Raw genomic sequence first — 24,477 nt, forward strand, 5'->3', positions numbered from 1 at the left:
CTGGACATAGACCAGGTGGTGGGCTGAATAATGGTCCCAAAAGATATCCCTGGGATGAACTTTTTAAAAATTTTTATTAATTAATTAATTTTTAAATTTTTGGCTGCTGTTGGGTCTTCGTTGCTGTGCGCAGGCTTTCTCTAGTTGCGGTGAGCAGGGGCTACTCTTTGTTGCGTGCGTGGGCTTCTCATTGTGGTGGATTCTCTTGTGGAGCACGGGTTCTAAGCGCACAGGCTCAGTAGTTGTGGCTCACAGGCTCTACAGCACAGGCTCAGTAGTTGTGGCGCTGGGGCTTAGTTGCTCCGCGGCATGTGGGATCTTCCCGGACCAGGGCTCGAACCCGTGTCCCATGCATTAGCGGGCGGATTCTTTTTTTTTTAAATTAATTAATTTATTTGTTTGTTTTTATTTTTGGCTGCGTTGGGTCTTTGCCGCTGCGCGCAGGCCCTCTCCAGCCGCGGCGAGTGGGGGCCCCTCCTCGCCGCGGTGCGGGGGCTCCTCACTGTCGTGCCTTCTCCTGCCGCGGAGCACGGGCTGTAGGCACGCAGCCTTCGTAGTTGTGGTGCGTGGACTCAGCAGTTGTGGCTCGCGGGCTCTAGAGAGCAGGCTCAGTAGTTGTGGCACACGGGCCCAGCCGCTCCGCAGCATGTGGGATCCTCCCGGGCCAGGGCTTGAACCCGTGTCCCCCGCATTGGCAGGCAGACCCCCAACCACTGAACCACCAGGGAAGCCCCGGGCGGATTCTTAACCACTGCGCCACTAGGGAAGCCCTGGGGTGAACTTTTGATGTGATTAAGTTAAGCATCTTTCTTTTGCTTTTTTGGGGGGGTGGTGAGTTCCTGAATGCAGCCAGCCTCTCCTGACTCAGAGCAGAGCGGGCTGTGTGCAGGTCACAACCACTTGTAACATTTGTAACAGAGCCAGGCTGTGAGCTCAGAGCCCCAGCAAGTTCTTAGAAAAACCAAGTTAAATATGTGAGCTTTCCACAGGCTGCCTGGAGGGACTGATGTTTGTGGGCTCTGGAAAGCCCCATACACTGCAAGGTAGATAAAAAACACTAAGTTTGAGTCTTTGGGCAGGACTGTAATCCCAGCCTGGAACACTGCCTCTCAAGTTACGCATCCTGAGATGGGAAGATGATCCTGAATTGTCTGGGTGGACCCCAAATGCAATGACAAGTGTCCTTAGAAGAGGGAGGCAGAGGGAGATCTGACACGGAGGAGAAGCCCATGTGACAGAAGTAAAGAGGAGCAGAGTCAGAGAGGCAAGGCACTACGCCTCTGGCTTTGAAGCTGAAGGAAGGGGCCACGAGCCAAGGGAGGCAAGCAGCCTCCAGAAGCTGGAAAAGGCCAGGAAATGGATTCTCCCCTAGAGCCTCTGAAGAAAGCATGGCTCTGATGACACCTTGATTGCTGCCCAGTGAAAACCAGTTCAGACTTCTGGCCTCCAGAACTGTAAGAGAATACTACATCTGTGTTGTTTGAAGCCACTAAGTTTCTGGTAATTTGTTAGAGCAGAAATGGGAAACTAACACGGTCCAGAAATAAAGACTCAGAGCCTCACGTGCCTCCAGGCAAACAGCTGCACGTACACCCAGCTACACAGGAACGCACCCACCTGAGGGCTGAAACCAGTGGGTGAAATTTTGATGAGGAACAGAGGCTTAACCACCTCCTCATGAGTCACTAACTACGGTAGCGCCCCCTTATCCGCGGCTTCACTTTCCACGGTTTCAGTTACCTGAGGTCAACTGTGGTCCAAAAACACTGAATGGAAAGTTCCAGAAAGAAACAATTCACAAGTTTTAAATCACACACCATTCTGAGTATCGTGATAAAATCTTGCGCCATCCCGCTCTATCCCACCTGGGGCATGAATTATCCCCTTGTCCAGCGTATCCTGCCCAATAGTCACTTAGTAGTTGTCTCGATGGACTGTCGCGGCATCACAGTGCTTGTGTTCAAGTAACCCTTATTTTACTTAGTAATGGCCCCAAAGTGCAAGAGTAGCGATGCTGGTAATTCGAATATGCCAAAGAGAAGCTGTAAAGTGCTTCCTTTAAGTGAAAAGGTAAAAGTCCTCAATAAAGAAAGAAAAAAATATCAGACTTCCCTGGTGGCACTGGTTAAGAATCCGCCTGCCAATGCAGAAGACATGGGTTCGAGCCCTGGTCCAGGAAGATCCCACATGCTGCGGAGCAACTAAGCCCCAGCGCCACAACTACTGAGCCTGCGCTCTAGAGCCCATGCTCCATAATAAGAGAAGCCACCGCAATGAGAAGCCAGCGCACCGCAATGAAGAGTAGACCCCGCTCGCCGCAACTAGAGAAAGCCTGCGCATAGCAACGAAGACCCAACGCAGCCAAAAATAAATAAAATTTAAAAAACAAAAGAAAAAAAATCATATGCTGAGGTTGCTAAGATCTACGGTAAGAGTGCATCTTCTATCTGTGAAATTGTGATGAAAGAAAAAGAAATTCAGGACTTTGTTGGCGGTCCAGTGGTTAGGATTCAGTGCTTTCACTGCCATGGCCCCGGGTCCAATCCCAGGTCGGGGAAGATCCCACAAGCCGCGTGGCCAAAAAAACAAAAAAACGAAAAACCCCCAACAAACTGCAAAAGTTACAGCCACAGCGCATAAGCATAAGTGCTTTACAGAAGAGGCATTAAATTTGTACAGTGAGATTTTTTGAGAGAGTCCACATTCTCATAACTTTTATTACTGTATATTCTTCAAATTGTTCTATTTTATTATTAGCTATTATTGTTAATCTCTTACTGTGTCTAATTTGTAAATGAAATTTTATCATAGGTACGAGTGTTTAGAAGAAAACAGTGTGAAAATTAATAAAGGAGAACCTCATTTAAAGTGGAGTTGGGGGACTTCCCTGGCAGTCCAGTGGTTAAGACTCCATGCTTCCAATGCAGGGGGCGTGGGTTCGATCCCTGTTCAGGGAAGTAAGATCCCACATGCCGCGTGGCGCAGCCAAAAATTAAATTAAATTAAATTAGATTAGATTATTTAAAAAGTGGAGTTGCCAGGCCAGGAGGGGGAGTTCTCAAGCAGCACCACTCCACATCCATCACAGGCCCTAATGGAAGACGCTTCAGCAGGAAAGAACCATCTATTATAGGCCCCAACCAGAAAAGATGTACATTGCATCCCCTACAAGAAATCAACTACCGCAGCAACTAGGCCAATGGGAAACCATCACCACTCCGAATTCTCACTTTTCTCCAATGGACTTTCATTCAAAAGAACTCCTCTCAATTTCCTGGGGTTTTTTTCTCCATAAGATAAAGTTCCTCTCTTGTTTGTTGGACTTCCTATGGCTTTTGCTATAGCCTGCTTGTCCCGAATTGCAATTCTTTGCTGTTCCTGAATAAGCCCATTTTGCTGGTAAAATAACCCGCTGCTTTATTCTTTAGGTTAACAACAGTATATAGAGGGTTCAGTACTATCCAAGATTTCAGCCACCCACTGGGGGTCTTGGAATGTACCCTCCGAGGATAATGGGATCTACTGTAATTACAAAACGAAGAGGATAACTTTTTAAAGTGGAGAAACTTGGCAGATGCCACCTTAGCCAAGTGATTGAGGTCAATGTGACCAGTGATGGGCAAGCGGACATCACAGGCTCCTGCTCTGTTAAGGACACATCTCACTCCTAAGGTATTCCTGCCAAAAGCATGTAGCCTAAATCTAATCACAAGGGAACAACCAACACATCCAAACTGAGGGACATTCTAGAAGTACGTGGTCTGCAATCTTCAGAATTGCTAAGATCATGAAGGTCAAAGAAAGACTGAACAACTGTTCCAGGTTAACGGAGACTAAAGTGACGACAACGAATGCAGTGCATGACACGGGATTTTCTTTTGCCATTAAGGACATTATTGGGACAATTAGCAAAATCTGAAAAAGGCCTGCAGATTAGCTAATCAATAGTATTGTATGGATGTTCCTTTCCTGATGTGAGCATAGTGCAATGGTTTTGGAAGAAAATGACTGTTTTTAGAAAAAACACAGAGACTTATGTAGGCTGGGGGCACGCAGAGGCCCAGAGAGAAGGGGACAGACACAGAGAAAGAGAAGCAGAGACCCAGGGAGACAGAGGCAGAATGGGGGTTGGGGTGGTGGTGGGAGATTAGAGAGAGGAGATGAGACCCAGAGAGAGGGGCTAGGGCTTTCGGGTCAGACATCCCTGGGTTCACACCATGTCGACAACTCATCGGCATTGTGATCTGGAAGAAGCCATGAATCTCCCTTGCCTGTTTCTTCTTCACCTGCTAAGTGAGGAAAAGGTACATTCTCCCTCCTGGGAAATGGCCGCAGATCCGCACCCGGCTAGACTCCTGGAAAACAGCAGGTGCCCAATTCCTGTGCGCTGAGTCGATGGCACTGGGGCACTGGGGCTCTGAGGCAGCCTCACGAGTGACAGGAGGGGGCGGGGAGCCGCCCACAGCGCCCTTCCCCTCCCACCCAGGCAGACTCGGCCCGCCTCCTGCGCGCCTGCCTCGGTCAGCCCACATCCAACGGCAGCCTCTTGTGTCCGCCAGTTCGGAACTCACCTGTGCGCCCCCGCGGGTTGTGCACGGCGGCCAGGCCTTCCCGCCCTCCTTCGGGCCCCGGAAAGCGCCTGCGCGGTCGCTGTCTCGGAACCTCAAGTCCTGGTACTTTAAACTGCGCTCCGCAGCTGGACTGCATTTCCCAGAAACCACTGCGGCCCACGCTCCTCTAGGCCTAAGGTCTCTGTGGGTAGGGGAATGCTGGGAAATGGAGTCCACGAGTAGAAAGTGGGGCGGGAGAAAAAGTGCTGTAAACAGCTACTTTGCAGCTGGCCGAAACATGGTATTTGGCAACTGTATGGCTGTACTGGCACCGTGAATATTTCCATTATAGCCAAAGTTTTTCACTGCCCTCCACAGGAGGCGACGTCATAGTCCAGTTAACCCATCTAACTCAAATTTCTCCTACCAAAGCAAAAGTTTTCAAGACACCACCTAAACTGATGGTGAATGAATCGAGCCTCTGTTACTTAATTATTCAATTTCCCTGGGCAACCGCCTTCCTGTTTGGCTCAGTTTCATCCATCACCTCTTAAGGGGCAGCGTGGTAAAGGAAACAGACCCCTATAGTGGGAGCTGGAGATGGCCAGGAATGCAAGGATGCATTGGGTTATTATAAATTCGTCTGTTAATATATCAAAATAATAAAATCTTGTTGCCGAAACTCGGACTCCGTTCACCGGTGCTGAATAGAAATGCGGAGTCAGAGTTTTGGGTGAAGTAGAAAAGAGTAGCTTTTATTGCTTTGCCAGGCAAAGGGGCCACAAGGGGCTAATGCCCTCAAGACTGTGTGACCCACCCTGGAGGGGGTAATGAGGAGTTTTATAGTGTTCAAGGAGCAGGGCGTGATCAGCTTGTGGACAATTCTCGGATTGCTTGGCATCAAGGTGAAGTTTCAAGCATCATCAATCTTCTGGTTTCAACCAGTCTAGGTTCTATGTTCTTTTTTAAAAAAATAAATTTATTTATTTATTTTTGGCTGCATTGGGTCTTCGTTGCTGTGAGCGGGCTTTCTCTAGTTGTGGTGAGCAGGGGCTATTCTTCCTTGCCGTGTGCGGGCTACTCATTGTGGTGGCTTCTCTTGCTTCCAAGCACCGGCTCTAGGCATGTGGCCTTCAGTAGTTGCAGCAAGCGGGCTCAGTAGTTGTGGCTCACAGGCTTAGTTGCTCCGTAGCATGTGGGATCTTCCCGGACCAGGGATCAAACCCATGTCCCCTGCATTGGCAGGCGGATTCTTACCCAGTGCGCCACCAGGGAAGTCTACTTCTACTTTTTTTTTTAACATCTTTATTGGAGTATAATTGCTTTATAATGCTGTGTTAGTTTCTGCTGTATAACAAAGTGAATCAGCTATATGCATACGTATATTCCCATATCCCCTCCCTCTTGCATCTCCCTCCCACCCTCCTGATGCCACCCCTCTAGGTGGTCGCAAAGCACCGAGCTGATCTCCCTGTGCTATGCAGCTGCTTCCTACTAGCTATCTATTTTACATTTGGTAGTGTATATATGTCAATGTTACTCTCTCACTTCGTTCCAGCTTACCCTTCCCCCTTCCCGTGTCCTCAAGTCCATTCTCTACGTCTGTGTCTTTATTCATGTCCTGCCCCTAGGTTCATTAGAACCTTTTTTTTTTTTGATTCCATATATATGTGTTACCATACGGTATTTGTTTTTCTCTTTCTGACTTACTTCACTCTGTATGACAGACTCTAGGTCCATCCACCTCACTACAAATAACTCAATTTCATTTCTTTTTATGGCTGAGTAACATTCCATTGTATATATGCGCCACACCTTCTTTACCCATTCATCTGTCGATGGACACTTAGGTTGCTTCCATGTCCTGGCTATTGTAAATAGTGCTGCAATGAACATTGTGGTACATGACTCTTTTTGAATTATGGTTTTCTCAGGGTATATGCCCAGTAGTGGGATTGCTGGGTCATATGGTAGTTCTGTTTTTAGTTTTTTAAGGAACCTCCATACTGTTCTCCGTAGTGGCTGTATCAATTTACATTCCCACCAACAGTGCAAGAGGGTTCCCTTTTCTCCACACCCTCTCCAGCATTTACTGTTTGTAGATTTTTTCATGATGGCCATTCTGACCGGTGTGAGGTGACACCTCATTGTAGCTTTGATTTGCATTTCTCTAATGATTAGTGATGTTGAGCATCTTTTCATGTGTTTGTATATCTTCTTTGGAGAAATATCTATTTAGGTCTTCTGCCCATTTTTGGATTGGGTTTTTTTTTTTTTTTGATACTGTGCTGCATGAGCTGCTTGTATATTTTGGAGATTAATCCTTTGTCAGTTACTTCGTTTGCTGTGCAAAAGCTTTTAAGTTTCATTAGGTCCCATTTGTTTATTTTTGTTTTTATTTCCATTTCTCTAGGAGGTTGGTCAAAAAGGATCTTGCTGTAATTTATGTCATAGAGTGTTCTATGTTTTCCTCTAAGAGTTTTATGGTGTCTGGCCTTACATTTAGGTCTTTAATCCATTTTGAGTTTATTTTTGTGTGTGGTGTTAGGAAGTGTTCTAATTTCATTCTTTTACATGTAGCTGTCCAGTTTTCCCAGCACCACTTATTGAAGAAGTTGTCTTTTCTCCATTGTATACTCTTGCCTCTTTTATCAAAGATAAAGTGACTATATGTGTGTGGGTTTATCTCTGGGCTTTCTATCCTGTTCCATTGATCTATATTTCTGTTTTTGTGCCAGTACCATACTGTCTTGATTACTGTAGCTTTGTAGTATAGTCTGAAGACTGGGAGCCTGATTCCTCCAGCTCCGTTTTTCTTCCTCAAGATTGCTTTGGCTATTCAGGGTCTTTTGTGTTTCCATACAAATTGTGAAATTTTTTGTTCTAGTTCTGTGAAAAATGCCATTGGTAGTTTGATAGGGATTGCATTGAATCTGTAGATTGCTTTGGGTAGTAGAGTCATTTTCACAGTGTTGATTCTTCCAATCCAAGGACATGGTATATCTCTCCATCTGTTTGTATCATCTTTAATTTCTTTCATCAGTGTCTTACAGTTTTCTGCATACAGGTCTTCTGTCTCCTTAGGTAGGTTTATTCCTAGGTATTTGGTTCTTTTTGTTGCAGTGGTAAATGGGAGTGTTTCCTTAATTTCTCTTTCAGATTTTTCATCATTAGTGTATAGGAATGCAAGAGATTTCTGTGCATGAATTTTGTATCCTGCTACTCTACCAAATTCATTGATTAGCTCTAGTAGTTTTCTGGTAGCATCTTTAGGATTATCTATGTATAGCATCATGTCATCTGCAAACAGTAACAGTTTTATTTCTTCTTTTCCGATTTGGATTCCTTTTGTTTCTTTTTCTCCTGTGATTGCTGTGGCTAAAACTTCCAAAACTATATTGAGTAATAGTGGTGAAAGTGGGCAACCTTGTCTTGTTCCTGATCTTAGAGGAAATGGTTTCAGTTTTTCACCATTGAGAACAATGTTGGCTGTGGGTTTGTCATATATGGCCTTTATTATGTTGAGGTGGGTTCCCTCTATGCCTACTTTCTGGAGAGTTTTTATCATAAATGGGTGTAGAATTTTGTCAAAAGCTTTTTCTGCATCTATTGAGATTATCATATGATTTTCATCCTTCAGTTTGTTAATATGGTGTATCACATTGATTGATTTGCGTATATTGAAGAATCCTTGCATTCCTGGGATAAACCCCACTTGCTCATGGTGTATGATCCTTTTAATGTGCTGCTGGATTCTGTTTGCTAGTATTTTGTTGAGGATTTTTGCATCTATGTTCATCAGAGATATTGGCCTGTAGTTTTCTTTTTGTGTGACATCTTTGTCTGGTTTTGGTATGAGGGTGATGATGGCCTTGTAGAATGAGTTTGGGTGTGTTCCTCCCTGTGCTATATTTTGGAAGAGTTTGAGAAGGATAGGTGTTAGCTCTTCTCTAAATGTTTGGTAGAATTCACCTGTGAAGCCATCTGGTCCTGGGCTTTTGTTTGTTGGAAGATTTTAAATCACAGTTTCGATTTCAGTGCTTGTGATTAGTCTGTTTATATTTTCCATTTCTTCCTGGTTCAGTCTCGGAAGGTTGTGCTTTTCTAAGAATTTGTCCATTTCTTCCAGATTGTCCATTTTATTGGCATATAGTTACTAGTAGTAATCTCTCATGATCCTTTGTATTTCTGCAGTGTCAGTTGTTACTTCTCCTTTTTCATTTCTAATTCTGTTGATTTGTCTTCTCTCTTTTTTTCTTGATGAGCCTGGCTAATGATTTATCAATTTTGTTTATCTTCTCAAAGAACCAGCTTTTAGTTTTATTGATCTTTGCTGTTGTTTCCTTCATTTCTTTTTCATTTATTTCTGATCTGATCTCTATGATTTCTTTCCTTCTGCTAACTTTGGGTTTTTTTTGTTCTTCTTCCTCTAATTGTTTTAGGTGTAAGGTTAGGTTGTTTATTTGAGATTTTTCTTGTTTCTTGAGGTAGGGTTGTGTTGTTATAAACTTCCCTCTTAGAACTGCTTTTGCTGCATCCCATAGGCTTTGGGTCGTCGTGTTTTCATTGTCATTTGTTTCTAGGTATTTTTTGATTTCCTCTTTGATTTCTTCAGTGATCTCTTGGTTGTTTAGTAGGGTAATGTTTAGCCTCCATGTGTTTGTATTTTACAGTTTTTTTTCCCCTGTAATTGCTATCTAGTCTCATAGCGTTGTGGTCAGAAAAGATACTTGATATGATTTCAGTTTTCTTAAATATACCAAGGCTTGATTTGTGACCCAAGATATGGTCTATCCTGGAGAATGTTCCATGAGCACTTGAGAAGAAAGTGTATTCTGTTGTTTTTGGATGGAATGTCTTATAAATACCAATTAAGTCCATCTTGTTTAATGTGTCATTTAAAGCTTGTGTTTCCTTATTTATTTTCATTTTGGATGATCTGTCCATTGGTGAAAGTGGAGTGTTAAAGTCCCCTACTATTATTGTGTTACTGTCGATTTCCTTATGTATTGAGGTGCTCCTATGTTGGGTGCATAAATATTTACAATTGTTATATCTTCTTCCTGGATTGATCCCTTCACCATTATGTAGTGTCCTTCTTTGTCTCTTGTAATAGTCTTTATTTAAAAGTCTATTTTGTCTGATATGAGACTTGCTATTCCAGCTTTCTTCAGATTTCCATTTGCATGGAATGTTTTTTTTTTTTTTCTATCACCTCACTTTCAGTCTGTATGTGTCCCTAGGTCTGAAGTAGGTCTCTTGTAGACAGCATATGTACGGGTCTTGTTTTCGTATCCATTCAGCCAGTCTATGTCTTTTGGTTGGAGCATTTAATCCATTTACATTTAAGGTAATTATCAATATGTATATTACTATTACCATTTTCTTGATTGTTTTTGGTTTGTTTTTGCAGGTCTTTTCCTTCTCCTGTGTTTCCTGCCTAGAGAAGTTCCTTTAGTATTTGTTGTAAAGCTGGTTTGGTGGTGCTGAATTCTCTTAACTTTTGCTTATCTGTAAAGGTTTTAATTTCTCCAGCGAATATGAATGAGATCCTTGCTAGGTAGAGTTATCTTGGTTGTAGGTTCTTCCTTATCATCACTTTAAATATGTCCTGCCACTCCCTTCTGGCTTGCAGAGTTTCTGCTGAAAAACCAGCTGTTAACCTTATGGGGTTAACATATAACCTTGTATGTTATTTGTTGCTTTTCCCTTGCTGCTTTTAGTATTTTTTCTTTGTATTTAATTAATTATTTATTTATTTATTTATTTATTTATTTATTTATTTATTTATTTTTGGCTGTGTTGGGTCTTCGTTTCTGTGCGAGGGCTTTCTCTAGTTGTGGCAAGCGGGGGCCACTCTTCATCACGGTGCACAGGCCTCTCACTATCACAGCCTCTCTTATTGCGGAGCACAGACTCCAGTCACGCAGGCTCAGTAGTTGTGGCTCACGGGCCTAGTTGCTCCGCGGCATGTGGGATCTTCCCAGACTAGGGCTCAAACCCATGTCCCCTGCATTGGCAGGCAGATTCTCAACCACTGCGCCACCAGGGAAGCCCCACTTTGTATTTAATTTTTGATAGTTTGATTAATATGTGCCTTGGTGTGTTTCTCTTTGGGTTTATCCTGTATGGTATTCTCTGTGCTTCCTGGATTTGATTGACTATTTCCTTTCCCATGTTAGGGAAGTTTTTGACTATAATCTTTTCAAGTATATTCTCAGACCCTTTCTTTTTCTCTTCTTTTTCTGGACCCCTGTAATTCGAATGTTGGTGTGTTTAATGTTGTCCCAGAGGTCTCTGAGTCTGTCCTCAATTCTTTTCTTTTTTCTTTATTCTGCTCCCTGGCAGTTATTTCCACCATTTTATCTTCCAGCTCACTTATCCGTTCTTCTGCCTCAGTTATTCTGCTATTGATTCCTTCTAGAGTATTTTTAATTTCAGTAATTGTGTTGTTCATCATTGTTTGTTTGTTCTTTAGTTCTTCTAGATCCTTGTTGAATATTTCTTGTATTTTCTCCATTCTGTTTCTGAGATTTTGGATCATCTTTGCTATCATTACTCTGAATTCTTTTTCAGGTAGGTTGCCTATTTCATCTTCATTTATTTGGTCTTGTAGGTTTTTATCTTGCTCCTTTGTCTGTAACATATTTTTTTGTCATTTCATTTTTTTTTTTTTTTGATGGATGTTGCTGTATTCCTGTCTTACTTGTTGTTTGGCCTGAGATGTACAGCACTGGAGTTTGCAGGCAGTTGGATAGAGCCGGGTCTTGGTGCTGAGATGAGGATCTCTGGGAGGCCTCACTCCGATTAATATTCCCTGGGGTTTGAGGTTCTCTGTTAGTCCAGCGGTTTGGACTCAGAGCTCCCCCCACAGGAGCTCGGCCCAACCTCTGGCCTGGGAACCAAGAACTTGCAATCCTGCAAGCTTCGTGGCACAGTTAAAAAAAAAAAGACAAGAAAAAAGAAAGAAAGAAAAAAAGGAGCAGTACAATATCAAAGAATAAAAAATAAAATAAAATTAGAAAGATAAAAAATATATTAGGAAAAATAAAACTATAATTGAAACAACCAGTCGCTGGGGGCTCCTCCCGTCCCCTTAGGTGTCTGTGGTCCCCAACCAGTGCCTGGTAGGTGCCCTAGTTGTGAGGAGACGCGAATTCTGTGTCCTCCTAGTATGCCATCTTGACTCCGCCCCTCTAAAATTCTATGTCTTTTAATTGAAACTTTCTCAAGTATTTTCAAGAATATGAAGTTTTATAAGATTGTCTTTTTAAAATTTTCAAATAGAAGTCTTCATATAGGATTAAAAACTTGCTGTTAAGGAGAAACATAAAGCATTACCAGGAGAAGGTGTCTCCAAGGCTGTGCTTCCAGGCTTAAGGATCTTGGTAGGCGCCTTAAGCCCGCTTGGTTTTAGCATACTCATTGTCCTTAGTATGTCAGAGATGTTTTTCCTTTGCCTGTTGCCACTATCTTTCCCCAGTCATTGATACAACTGTGGGTGTTTCTATAGTGAAGTCAGTCTCTGGGTTAAATCGCTCACTGCCGCCTCGGTCGCCGCCAGTCACTGCCACCTGCCCCACTGCAGCAGCAGCCGCCGCGCGGCCCCCGCCTCCCACCTCCTGGCTCGTCAGCGACTTCTACTTTTTAATTAGGGTATTTGGAATCTACAGATGAGTGAGACGTGGCCCCACCCCTTGAGGAGCACCCAGTCAGGTGTCCAGAGCGGGACACCAATTGGGGCAGGGTCCTCCAGAAACTGATGCAGACACTGAGGAATCTGTCACAGACTTTATTAAACTTCTTTTCCTTTCCCCTTACAAACCTCAAAACCAGAGCCCTACTGAAGCAGGAGTTTTCGGTTTCGCCTATATATAATAGCCCTGGTCAGAGAGAAAAAGCCTGCAGGTTAGAAAAAGAACTTCAGACCCCTCCAGGTCAACTGACCACCCAAAACCTTCCCTCCAATCATTGGCTTTATTTGGCTCAGCCAGTGACATCATGGGTCTCTGGGAAGATCTCCAGGGTTCTCAGCCAATCAGAACATAAGGAGGGAGGAGAGAAAAGTTGGGACTGGGACTGAGGGTATGAAATGTGGAAACAGAAAGAATGGAAAAAGACAGGAGACTCTGAGAGACACAGACATGGGGAGAGAGACTCAAAGAGATGAGAAAGACAGAAAGAGAAATGAGGAAAAGAGAGAAGCAGGTGTACTGGGTTGAACTATGTCCCCCCACTCCAAAGATATATCCAAGTCCTAAACCCCAGTACCTGTGAATGTGACCTTACTTGCAAATAGGGTCTTTGCAGATATAATTATGTTAAGGTAAAAATGAGATTATTCTGGTTTTAGGCTGGCCCTTACATTCAAAGACTGGTGTCCTTACAAGAGAAAGGGGAGGGAGGTTTGGGACACAGATACTGAGGACAAAGCCATTGAAGACAGAGGCAGAGACTGGAGGGAGGCCACTAGCCAAGGGATACCACGGATGCCAGCCGCCACCAGAAGGTAGGAGACAGGTATGGAATGGACTCTCTCTCAGAACCTCCAAAAGGAACTCACCCTGCCAACCCGTGGATGTTGGACTTCTGGCCTCCAGAACTCTGAGAGAATAAATTTCTGTTGCCTTGAGCTGCCCAGTTTGTCGTCATTTGCTACAGCAGCAAGAGGAAACTAATACACAGGGAGACAGTGGGGAGAGAACAGGGAGAGAGTTCTGCTCTAGAGAGATCAAGACGGGAGACAGAGGCTGAGGGAGAGAGAAACAGAAATCAAGATGGGGAAGGGAAATCCAGAGATGGGAGAGGGGAAGACAGACAGAGACAGAAATGAAGACCAGAAGATGGAGAGGGAACGGTGGGAAGGTGGGAGGGGAAAGAGGGGAGTCACAGAGGGAGAGATTTAAAGAAGCAGAGAGGGGTTGACAGATAGGGACAGAGTCTGTGGAGTGGGAGGGACGGGAGTCAGAAACAGAGACCCAGAGATGGGGAGAGACATTCAGAGACAGACACAGAGACTGAGACACACAGATTCAACATGGCGGGCAGGGAAGGGGAAGAGGGAGATGGCAGAATTGGGACCGGGACAGAGGAAAGGAGGAGAAAGTCCAGTGGGAGAGGCTGAGAGGGGGAGAGAAGGGGAGATTCCTTAGGCTAAGGGCTGATTTACTTCTCACCACCACCCTTAAGTGGGAGGTACTGGGATTATCCCCAGTTGAATATGAAGAAACCAAGGCATTTGGGAAAGGAGGGTGAGGGGCAGATAGAGGAGGCAGAGAGAAGAGGAGAGGGGCTGAGAGGGGGCTGAACCAGAGACAAGCAGACAGGGGTGGGGGGAGCGCTCAAGATGGAGAAAGGAGGGTGGGGGTGATTTCTCCCCTCGTGGGAGCATCATGGGCTCAGTGCTTGGGGCCCTGGAGATGTTTTCATTTTAAATACTTTGACTATACTCAATATTTTGTAATAAAGTATAAGTGAAAAGAATTTGAAAAAGTATATATATATATGTGTATCTGAATCACTGTACTGTACACCTGAAACTAACACAACATTGTAAATCAACTATACTTCAATTAAAATAAGTAAATAAATAAACACTTTGAAAATCAGGAGAAAATAAATTAACATAACAATGATGAGGATGATGGATATATAATAACGAGCCCAGATTGGATTATATCTGTCTTCATACATGAAATATAATTTTTAGTGTTTTTTCAGTGGAGGAAGAGACCCATGAAGGCCAAAGTGATGAGGACCCAGGAAAGACATAATGTGGCCCAGGGGGTGGGGGGAAGAGGAGATGAGAGCGACAGATGGACGGAGAGACATGAGAGAGAGAGAGAGAGAGAGAGAAAAGAGATGGCAAGAGGGAAGGAGAGACCAAGAAAAAAGGAGAAAGAAAGAGAGACAGAGGGAAACAGAGAGAGAGGCATAAAGTGACTGGGGAGGAGACTCCCAAATGACACAGTGACGGACCCAGGGCAATGCTACTTTTCAGGGGCCCAGGGGGGCATTTGGGGACCTCAGGAGGGGGCAGGGATGACTCACGAAGCCACGATGACACCAAAGGCCAAGACAGCCAGACACACGGAAATGATGCTGCCGAACAGGGCCCGATTCCGCAGGGATCCGCTGTCCTGGTACTGCAGGTCCATGCGGGGCTGCCCGTCGACTGGGTAGTGGACAGTGGGGGTGGGAGCCAGCGCGACTTCCAAGTCATCACCCTTCCCCGGGCTTGTACCCACACCCACCTGCTCACTCGGCAGCCCGGCCAGGGTCGGGCCTCTCTCTCCCTTCTCTCTACTTGGCCCCTGCCCTCTCCTGGGTCTGACTTTTCCTTCATCGGTTCCTCAAATTCTGTGTCCCAGGCACCGTTCTAGGTGCTTGGGATACCGCTGGGAACTCCGCTGGCAAACCTCCCTGCCCTGAAGGAGCAGTCTACATAGCACAGCACAGTGACAGCGAAGAGCCCAGCGCCAAATGCATCTCATTGGATGGGGATGGGAGCGGGGGCGGCGGGGATGGAGGGGAGGACTTGGTAACTACCCACAAACGTGAGAGGGGGATGCAAAATGCTGACGATCTCAGGCTGCATCTTAGCTGGTGACCTTGAAGGTGGCCTGGGGAGTCCCATTCTGCAACTTCGATTTGCTCCCTCCCCTAACTCTTTCATTCTGTCAGCCAAGCCTCTTGGCTCGACCTTCAAAACCAGCATCTGATCCACCTCCTGGGTTGCGGACCTGGTCCAGCTCTCATCACCACTCCTTTCAAGGGAAGGGGCTCCCTGCTTCTCCTACAGTTCCCCATCTGGCCACCAGGGGGCGTCGATAACACCCAAGTCTGCTCACGTCCCTCTTCCGCTCAGAGCCTTCCAGTGGCTCTCGTTTCATTTAGAATCAAAGCCCAAGTCCTCACTATGGTCCACCAGGCCCTGCACGATCTGGTCACCATGTGGCCACCCTACTACCCTCCTCTTCATTCACTCGCCTCTGGCCACACTAGCTTCCCTCTTATTACTCAACCATGTTGGATCTTCGCACCTGCTGTTCCCTTTGTCGTTCACACTGTTCCTCACGCCTTCACTTCCTTTAGATCTCAAACATCACTTCTTCAGAGAGGTCCCCCCACCCGCACTCTCTAGGGTAGCACCGCCCCTCCCCCAGGCACTTTTTATCAAATTGTTCTGTTCTGTTTTCATTAGAGCACTATCGCTGTCTGGAATTAGTCCATTTATTTGTTCATGTAATTATCATCTAACAGTGGTTCTCAGCGGGGGACAATTTTACCTCCCAGGGGACATTTGGAAACGTCTGGAGGCTGGAAATGATTGTCATAACTTTGGTTGGAGGGTACTAACTGGCGCTGAGCGGGTAGAGGCCAGGGGGGCTGCTAAAATTCCTATAACACATAGGACAGCCTCAGAACAAAGAATTATCCAGCCCCAATGTCAATAGTGCCAAGGTTGAAAAAACCTAGGCTAACCCTTCACGCTATTAAAATGTGGGCTCTATGAGACATTTGTCTCCCATTCTGCTGATCCTCAGTTTGGGGCATTATAAGGTGCTCAAAAATATTTGTTGTAGTTAAACATCATCCTCAGAGAGCAAATAGAAGAATCCTTCCTTTTCAACTAGTCAATGTCATAGGGGAAAACAACTGGTAAGAGAAATTCCTCTAGATTTAAAAAAAAAGTGAAAAAAAACCTAACACTTAAATGATACGAGAAGTCCTCTCATTGAATCCTGGTTTGAATGAAATCAGCAGTGAAGATATTCTGGGGGAAATTAGGGAAGTTGGAAAAGGGACTTGGAATTATTTGATACTGAAGAATTGTTAGGTTCATTGGGAAGGGCATTGTGGTTATGTAGGAAGTGTTCCTTTTAGAGGTACACACTATGGGTGAAATCTCGTGATGCCTGATTTCTTTTAAAATATGACTACAATAAACAAAGTGAAGCAAATGTGGAGGTATGTTCATTGTCAACATAATTTGATAGAAAGTGATACTTTAGAGGGCTTCCCTGGTGGCAGCAGTGGTTAAGAATCCGCCTGCCAATGCAGGGGACACAGGTTTGAGCCCTGGTCTGTGAAGATCCCACATGCTGCGGAGCAACTAAGCCCATGCGCCACAACTACTGAGCCTGTGCTCTAGAGCCCGTGAGCCACAACTACTAAAGCCCCTGTGCCACAACTACTGAAGCCCGCGCGCCTAGAGCCCATGCTCCGCAACAAGAGAAGCCACCACAATGAGAAGCCCGTGCACCACAATGAAGAGTAGCCCCCGCTCGCCATAACTAGAGAAAGCCCGCACACAGCAACAAAGACGCAACGCAGCCAAAAATAAATAAATAAATTTATAAAAAATAAAAAAAAAGTGATACTTTAGAAAGTATGATCAGGGAGTTCTCTCTGAGGAGGGGGACTTGAAGACTTTACTGAAGTAAGGGAGTGAGAGGAACAGTGTGACAGAGAGAGGGAACAGTATGTGAAAATGTTCAGCATGACTATTCAATCTTGATGGATATATAGGGGTTCACTGTATTATTCTCTGTGCAATAAGGATGTATGTTTTTTAAAACCTCTGAATGAATGAGTGAATTCAGCACATCCTTCCAGACTCCCCTGGTATGGCACTGGCTAAACATAAAATGTTTTCCTAGCACCTGCCATTCTGGCCTTAGAAGCATTGTAAAGTTACAGAGGGGTCTTCCAGTTAGTAGGGGGAAAGTGAATTTCAGAATGTGGAAGCAACTTCTGGGCCACTGTGTAATCAAATGGAAAGGGCAGGGTTTAAGGCTGCACGTGGGAGACCTCAAAAGTCATATCCACTGGGATATGGTTGTCTTCACCTCTCATGCACCTGTCCCATGCCTTCCCCCATGCCAGGAGCTTACCAAAACAGTACTTTTCTTTGATGCATTTGGGACTGATCCTCTGGCAATGTAAACAATCCAAGACTTCTTCTTTTAGCAAGCCTGGACAAGAGGAAAGGGAGAAGTGGGATGAGGGCATATATCAGAGGACTGGCAAGGGGGAGGAAGGCAGAAGGGGAAAGAGGAGAGGGAGTCCCTTGGCCCTCCTGAATTTGGAGGTCCCATGTGCAGCAGAGCTAGCTGAGCAAAATGCACTGATGACTCACATTAAAAATAATTTGTATATAATCACTGAAAAGTGGAATTCAGTTGTACAGTTGACCCAACATTTTGTTGGTAGACATGTGATTACATTAAATTAATTTGAAACTTAATGTCTACCAACAGAATGTTTGCACTTCTCTATTCCTATTTTGCTGCCCCTTGTGGCATAGACTGAGGACTCATCTGTCTCCCCGGCTTCCTGCCACACAGGAAGACTACATTTCCCAGGCTCCTTTGTAGTTGGTTGTACCCATGTGACCAAGTTCTGGCCAATAGAAGGTGGACAGAACGATGTATGTCACTCCCAGGCCAGCTACAAAAGGCCCTGTAGGATTCTCTATTCACTTTCCCTTCTGAAGTTAGCTTAGCAGCCACTGCACAGGTGCAGCCTGGATCCTGGAGTCACCACTTGGAAGATCTGTTCAACTCCCAATGGAATTCTGGCAAGAGAGAAATAAACCTTTCGTTTGTTAAACAACTGAGATGTGGGGGGTTATTTGTCACTGCAACATAGCCTATCCTAGCCTGACTAACATCCCCCCAAAATCTTTTTTTGCAGGTTGAAATCACTTTCATAAGCCCTCAAAAATCAGATATCCCTCGGTGCCATAGCTTTGGGGTGGGGGAACCACCAAATGGAATAGGTGTGACAACAGGGCTTGATTTGGGGGAGACAAAGTAAAAAGGGGTAGGAGGGTAGCAAAGGGAAGAACAGACAGTAAACCCAGGACTCACGGCAAATTTTGGGATCGCAGGCTGCAAGAGAAAAGAGTGGAGGTGAGTTAAGTTGGGCCAGCAATTTGAGAATTTAATGGGAAGGGACCGGGACAGGGAGGAAAGAGTCTGGGAAAGGAGAGAAGGGAATTTTGGGGAGAGGCAGAGAAGGCTGAGTCATAGGGGAGGTGAGAGAGGAGGTTGGAAGAAAGGGTGGGAGAAGGGGATCAAGTGATAATGGGAAAGGGGAGAAGGGGGCTTGGTGGAGAGAAATGACGCACCTTTTAATTCATATGATCTTAAAACTTTCTTGAGTTCCTTGATCACCCTCTCCCTAAGAGTCACCAGTTCATCCAGCAGAGGCCCATCTGAGGAGAAAAAGGGATCCTCCTGGGGTGGGAGGCACCCAACAAGCCCACCCCACCAGCAGCTTCAAAGAGAAGGGATGAGGGGCAATTCCCTGGTGGTCCAGTGGTTAGGACTCCACGCTTTCATTGCCGAGGGCGTGGGTTCAATCCCTGGTTGCGGTGCAGCCAAAAAATAAAAAAAGAGAAGTGATGAGGAAACTCCTTTTCTAAGCAAGACTGGCTATTCCTCGGGGTCCACTAGGTGAATCTATGGCAGGGAGGTCCTACATCTACCTTCTGATCCACTGCAGGGACCCAGGCTAAACCACCAGCCTTTGGCCTCAGTTTCCTTACCTGGTAAGTGGTAGAAGGGTACACTCGGTCACCTCTCCTCTCCTTTTCCCTGATCTGCTCTCCTCTTTTCTTCTATTCTGTCTACACTCACTCCATGATTTCACCCAGCCTCATGGCTTTGTACATTATCTAGAAAGGCACTGTCCAATATGGCAGCCACTAGGCACACATGGCAATTGAACACTGGAAATGGGCTAGCCTGAATTGAGATCAGCTGTTAGTATAAAATGTATGCTGGATTTCGAAGACGTGGTATGAAAAAATAACTGTACAATGTCCCAATAATTTTTATTTTGACCGCTTGTTGAAATGGTAATATTTTAGGTATTGGGTTGAATAAAATCTATTAAAATTAATTTCACCTGCTTCTGTTTACCTTTTTAAAAATGTGACTGCCAGAAAATTTTAAATTACATATGTGACTATTTGTGCCTCACATATTTCCACTGGACAGCACTGTTCTATACACACTGGTGCCTCCTACATTGGCATCACTAACCTAGACCACTCACTGAAGTCCAGATGCATATATCCAACTATCCATTCAGGATCTCCACTTGGATGTCTAATAAGCATCTGAAACTCAGTGAGTCCAAGACTGAACCTTGATATCCTCCTCCAAACTCACTTCCTATGAAAGTGAAGTCTTCTCCATCTTCATAGAAAGTGAAGTCTTCTCCATCTTCATAGAAAGTGAAGTCTTCTCCATCTTCATAGAAAGTGAAGAAGTCTTCTCCATCTTCATAGAGGGAGGTGCCACGTTTCTAGTTCCTCAAGCCAAAATCCTTGGTGCTTTGATTCTTCTTTCCTTACATCTCACATGCAACTTGTCCACATGCATGTGAGTAAATCCTGTCCGTGAATAGTCAAGAGAGATCCAGGAATCCAACATTTCTTACCCCCTCCACTCCCTGGTGCTGGCCATCATCATCTCTTGCCTGGGCCATTGTCACAACCTTCTCATTGGTCCCCCAGCCTTCCCTGTTGCCCTGCTAGATCTGTTCTCCACAGCCAGAGGGACCCCAATAAAATCTCAGGCATCTCACTAGCTTCACACTTCTGCTCAGAACCCTCCCATGTGACCCAGAGCAGAAGCCAAAAGTCCTTACCATTATAAATCCCTTCCAGTGGATGGGTACCAACCTACCCATCCCCTCCCCCTTACCTCTAGGACCTCAGCTTCTACATCTCTCCCTCTCTCTCCACTCCAGCCTCCCTGGCCTCTTCGAGATTCTGTGAATATGCCAATCATACTCCCATCTCAGGCATTGCGCTTGCTGTTCTTTCTGCCTACAGCCTTCTAGCCTAGACGTCTACCCTCTCACAGCTGCTTCCCCCTCTCCTCCGCATCTTTTCTCACGTGCTGACCTCTCAGTGACATCCTTCTTGGCTGTCCTATTTTAACCTGCAAGCCCTGCCCCTATTCCCAGCACTCTCCATCCCCTGGTCCCTGCTTTATTTTTTTTCCTCCGTAGTATTTGTTCCCATTTGACATGTTATATTGTAAAGGGTTAACTCAGCAGGTCTGAGTTTTCCAAACCCTGCACATTCCAAAAAAAAAAAAAAAAAAGGTTTGGTTCTTGCCTGGCTCCTGGGAGGTAACCTCTAAGTCCTTGGAATATCCTGCCTGTTAAGTGTGTCTTTCTTTACTTGGAAGCCTTGGGTCACACCACGTAGTCTGTGATAACAATGTGATTCATGGTGGTGGCCTTGGGCCAACATGGTAGCAGCTTGACCTCTGGTGGGGCTGGAGACAGAATAACTGAGATCAGCCACTTGGGTGCTCCTTGCCTATGTAACCAACCCCAATAATATAATAATAGTTGGTAAAATCATTGGCCTGGACTCTTCAAAAGTGTCATCGTCATAAAAGACAACTGAATGCAATGCGTGCTCCCAGAACAGATCCAGGATTGAAAGAAAACTAGCCATGAAGGACGTGATTGAGACAGTTGGGAACATTTTAATGAGGTTTGAATATTAGAGGATAGTATGGAATCGATGTTAAATTCCTAGGTACACTCACTGTGTAAGAGAATGTCTTTCCTTGTTTTTAGGAGATTGCCTGCTGAAGAATTTGGGGTTGAAATGTCACTAAGTCTCAAATGGTACACACACGCACACACACACACACACACACACACACACACACACATAGCAAATGTGGCAATAGGTTACCATATAGTGAAATGTTAAGAATGGTGTATAGGTGTTTATTGTACTACTCTTGCCACTTTTCTATCCATTTGAATTTTTTCAAAATATAAAAATCACTTTTTTTTAAAAGGTGAGAGTTTAAAAATTACTGATGTTCAGGGCCCGCCCCCTGATATTCTGATTTAATTGGCATGGGCTGCTGCCTGGGCTCCTGGATTGTCTTAAAAGTTCCCCAGGGGATTCCAACCTGCAGCCTGAGTTGAGACCTCCTGCTCTAAGCTTTTTCTGTGAAGGTCCAGACAGTCAATATTTTCAGCTTCAAGGGCCATATGGTCATTGTTCCTACTCAGCTCTGCCTTGGAGAGCAAAAGCAACATAGACAGTACATACATGAATGGGTGTGGCTGTGTTCCAATAAAACATTATTTGCAGATTTGGCCCCCAGGCTATATTTTGCCAATCCTTGCTCTAGACAGAGACGCAAGATGCAGCATAATCATCTTAATAACTAACATTTATTGAGCACTTACTGTGTGCTAAATGCACATTCACAAACCTCTTTATGGTTCTCAGTGACTATGGGGTGAGTGCTATTATTCCCATTTTACAGATGAGGAAACCGAGGCACAAAGATGTTAAATAGCTTGCTGAAGGTTAGCCAGGCTTTGATTCCAGGGCAGTCTACCCTCAGGACCTCCACTGTAATTTCTACACCTCTCTCAAAGGTCTAGAATGGGAACACAACCTCCCTCCCTGTCCACCAGCTGAGAACAGAACTTCCAGTGTTTAAAGTTCCCAGGAAGGGGCCTGGTCAAAGGAGACTATACACATTTGGATTTTTTTTTTTGGACAGCTTTACTGATACATAACTCACATACTATACAATTCACCCATTTAAAGCACACAATTTAATGGCTTTTAGATTATTCCCAGAGTTATGTAACCATCGCCACAATTTTAGAATATTCATTACCTCTCCCTGCCCCACCAAAAGCCCTGCACTCCTTAGTATGCATTGTTTTTTAAAATTTCATATTCACTAAATGGTAGGGCAATTCTAAAAATTGAGATAAAATTTAATTTTTTAATGTAATTAAAATGATTGTTATTTCCTCCTGATTCTATGACTACTACATATTCGTTATTAAAAAGGGGAGGGAGGGGAAAAGAAAAGGAAATTGAAATACACAGCAATTTGACAAGCATAGGCAAGAAAAGCATACATCACCTTCTGTTCCCTTATCCTAGGACAACCGACACCAGTATTCTGGCAATCTACCCACCTCCCCACCCCCATTCCTCTTTCAGGGCTCGCTTTATACAAACCACACACACACAAACATTTCATATCTTTAAAAAAAAAAATGGTGGGCTCTTCCGTGGTGCCCTTCTCCCTGCTCCATCCCTCAAAGTGGGGTGAGAGTGGCGTCCCAGGAGCCGCTGAATACAAAACCAGGAGACACCTCGTGGGGTGACGGTTAGGAATATAATGGTCTAAGCTGGATGTCCCAGGTTCAAATCCTCAGCTCTGTTACTCCTAGCTGTGTGACTTTGGGCATGTCGCCTAACCTCTCTGAGCCTCAGCCTCCCCCTCTGTAAAGGGCAGATCACAATACCGCCCACCTTGATGACCTGTCCTAGACTTTTCTAGAACTCTGTCAGACACACAGTAAAGGCTGTACAGTGTGTTTGCTTTTGTTTTTACATCAAGAGAAGGCGTGGTGAACCGCTGGAAAGGGAGGAAGGAAAAGGGGGCTGGAAAAAGGCTTTCCCTCTTAGCTCCTACCTCTAAGAGAATTAACCATTAAGTTGTTTGTTTGATTCTTGATAAAGGATGCCACAAGGTCCAGGTGCTCTATCCCTGGGGGCGAGAGGGGAGGAAATTCCAGTGGGTCCCTGCGAGAGACACGTGATCCCCTCCATCTCCCTCCGAGAGCGGCCCCGCCCTCCCCCTCTTGGGGGCGTGGTCCCCAGAGCGTCGGTCTCCCGGCCCAGCCTTGGGCTGCCCCACTGGTCCCTTTCTCCACCGTGCTAGGCATCCTCCCCTCCCCAGCACTCACCCACTCTCCCCACAAAGGCGTTCAGCGCGTAGTCCCGGAAGAAAGGCCCCTCCATGCCCAGCAGCAGGGCCTGAGCGCGGGCCTGCAGCTGCTCCTGATGGAAGCGGTCGGGGATGAGGGCGACGCGCAGCTGGCTCAGGGCTTCCCGCACCGAGTGGTCACACTGCAGGCAGCCCCAGCCTCGGCGGGCGCTCAGGTCCAAGAGCAGCAGAAGAGCCAAGGCCAGAAGCATAGCACGGCCTTTGTGACTTCACAGAGAACCCAGTCGGCCCCGCCCCCCAGGCAGGGGCGGAGTCAAGGAGGCCGCGGGAGAAACACTCCGTGCGTGAGTGCGTGAGTGCGCAGGCGCGTGTTTGCTGAGCACCTACTTTGTGCCAGGCGTGGAGCTGGGAGCTAAGGAGAGAATTTCAAAAACCAGAGGTCTGCCCTGCCTTCTTGGATCTTACATTCATTCTTTTTTTTTTTTTTTTTTAAAGTCCTCCAAACTTCCCCGACGCCCCAAGGAGAATTATAAGGTCTTTTTTTTTTTTTTTAATTATTTATTTATTTATTTTTGGCTGTGTTGGGTCTTCGTTTCTGTGCGAGGGCTTTCTCTAGTTGCGGCAAGTGGGGGCCACTCTTCATCGCGGTGCGCGGGCCTCTCACCATCGCGGCCTCTCTTGTTGCGGAGCACAGGCTCCAGACGCGCAGGCTCAGTAATTGTGGCTCAGGGGCTTAGTTGCTCCGCGGCATGTGGGATCCCCCCAGACCAGGGCTCGAACCCGTGTCCCCTGCATTGGCAGGCAGATTCTCAACCGCTGCGCCACCAGGGAAGCCCCAACATTCATTCTTTAAACTTATGTGTATTGAGCACCTACTATGTGCCAGGTCTGCTCCAGAAGCTAGGGTTAGAGCTGAGAAAAACAGGAGATCCCTGCTCTTTTCAGAACTTACATTCTTTAATTCAACAAATATTTACTGAACACCTACTGTGTACCGGGCCCTGTCCTAGGCGCCTGATGGAGCACTGAGGCAAACAGACACAGTCTCTGCTCACGTGGAGTTTACAGTTCAAGAACTCTCAATGGAGCAACCACTATCTCCAGCGGAGCACTAGAAATAGACTGAATAAGATGGACACAGTTCCTGCTCATGGGGTTCCTTCTAGCAGGAGTGG

The 24,477-nt window shown here is 45.5% G+C and overlaps 1 protein-coding gene across 1 annotated transcript in view; it reads right to left on the minus strand.

Moving 5' to 3' along the window:
• The window catches only part of LOC137752460 (zinc finger protein 135-like), a 34,330-nt gene extending 10,777 nt beyond the window's left edge, over window positions 1-23,553 (minus strand). Inside the window, 7 exon segments of the mRNA XM_068527159.1 lie at window positions 4,572-4,701; window positions 14,601-14,724; window positions 17,447-17,527; window positions 18,425-18,445; window positions 18,685-18,771; window positions 23,048-23,122; window positions 23,322-23,553. Of these exon segments, the coding sequence (XP_068383260.1) occupies window positions 4,572-4,701; window positions 14,601-14,724; window positions 17,447-17,527; window positions 18,425-18,445; window positions 18,685-18,771; window positions 23,048-23,122; window positions 23,322-23,553 (750 nt within the window).
• Window positions 23,554-24,477: the final 924 nt, after the last annotated feature.

The sequence above is a fragment of the Eschrichtius robustus genome, chromosome 19, assembly GCF_028021215.1.
Source record: "Eschrichtius robustus isolate mEscRob2 chromosome 19, mEscRob2.pri, whole genome shotgun sequence".
Classification (NCBI taxonomy): Eukaryota; Metazoa; Chordata; class Mammalia; order Artiodactyla; family Eschrichtiidae; genus Eschrichtius; species Eschrichtius robustus.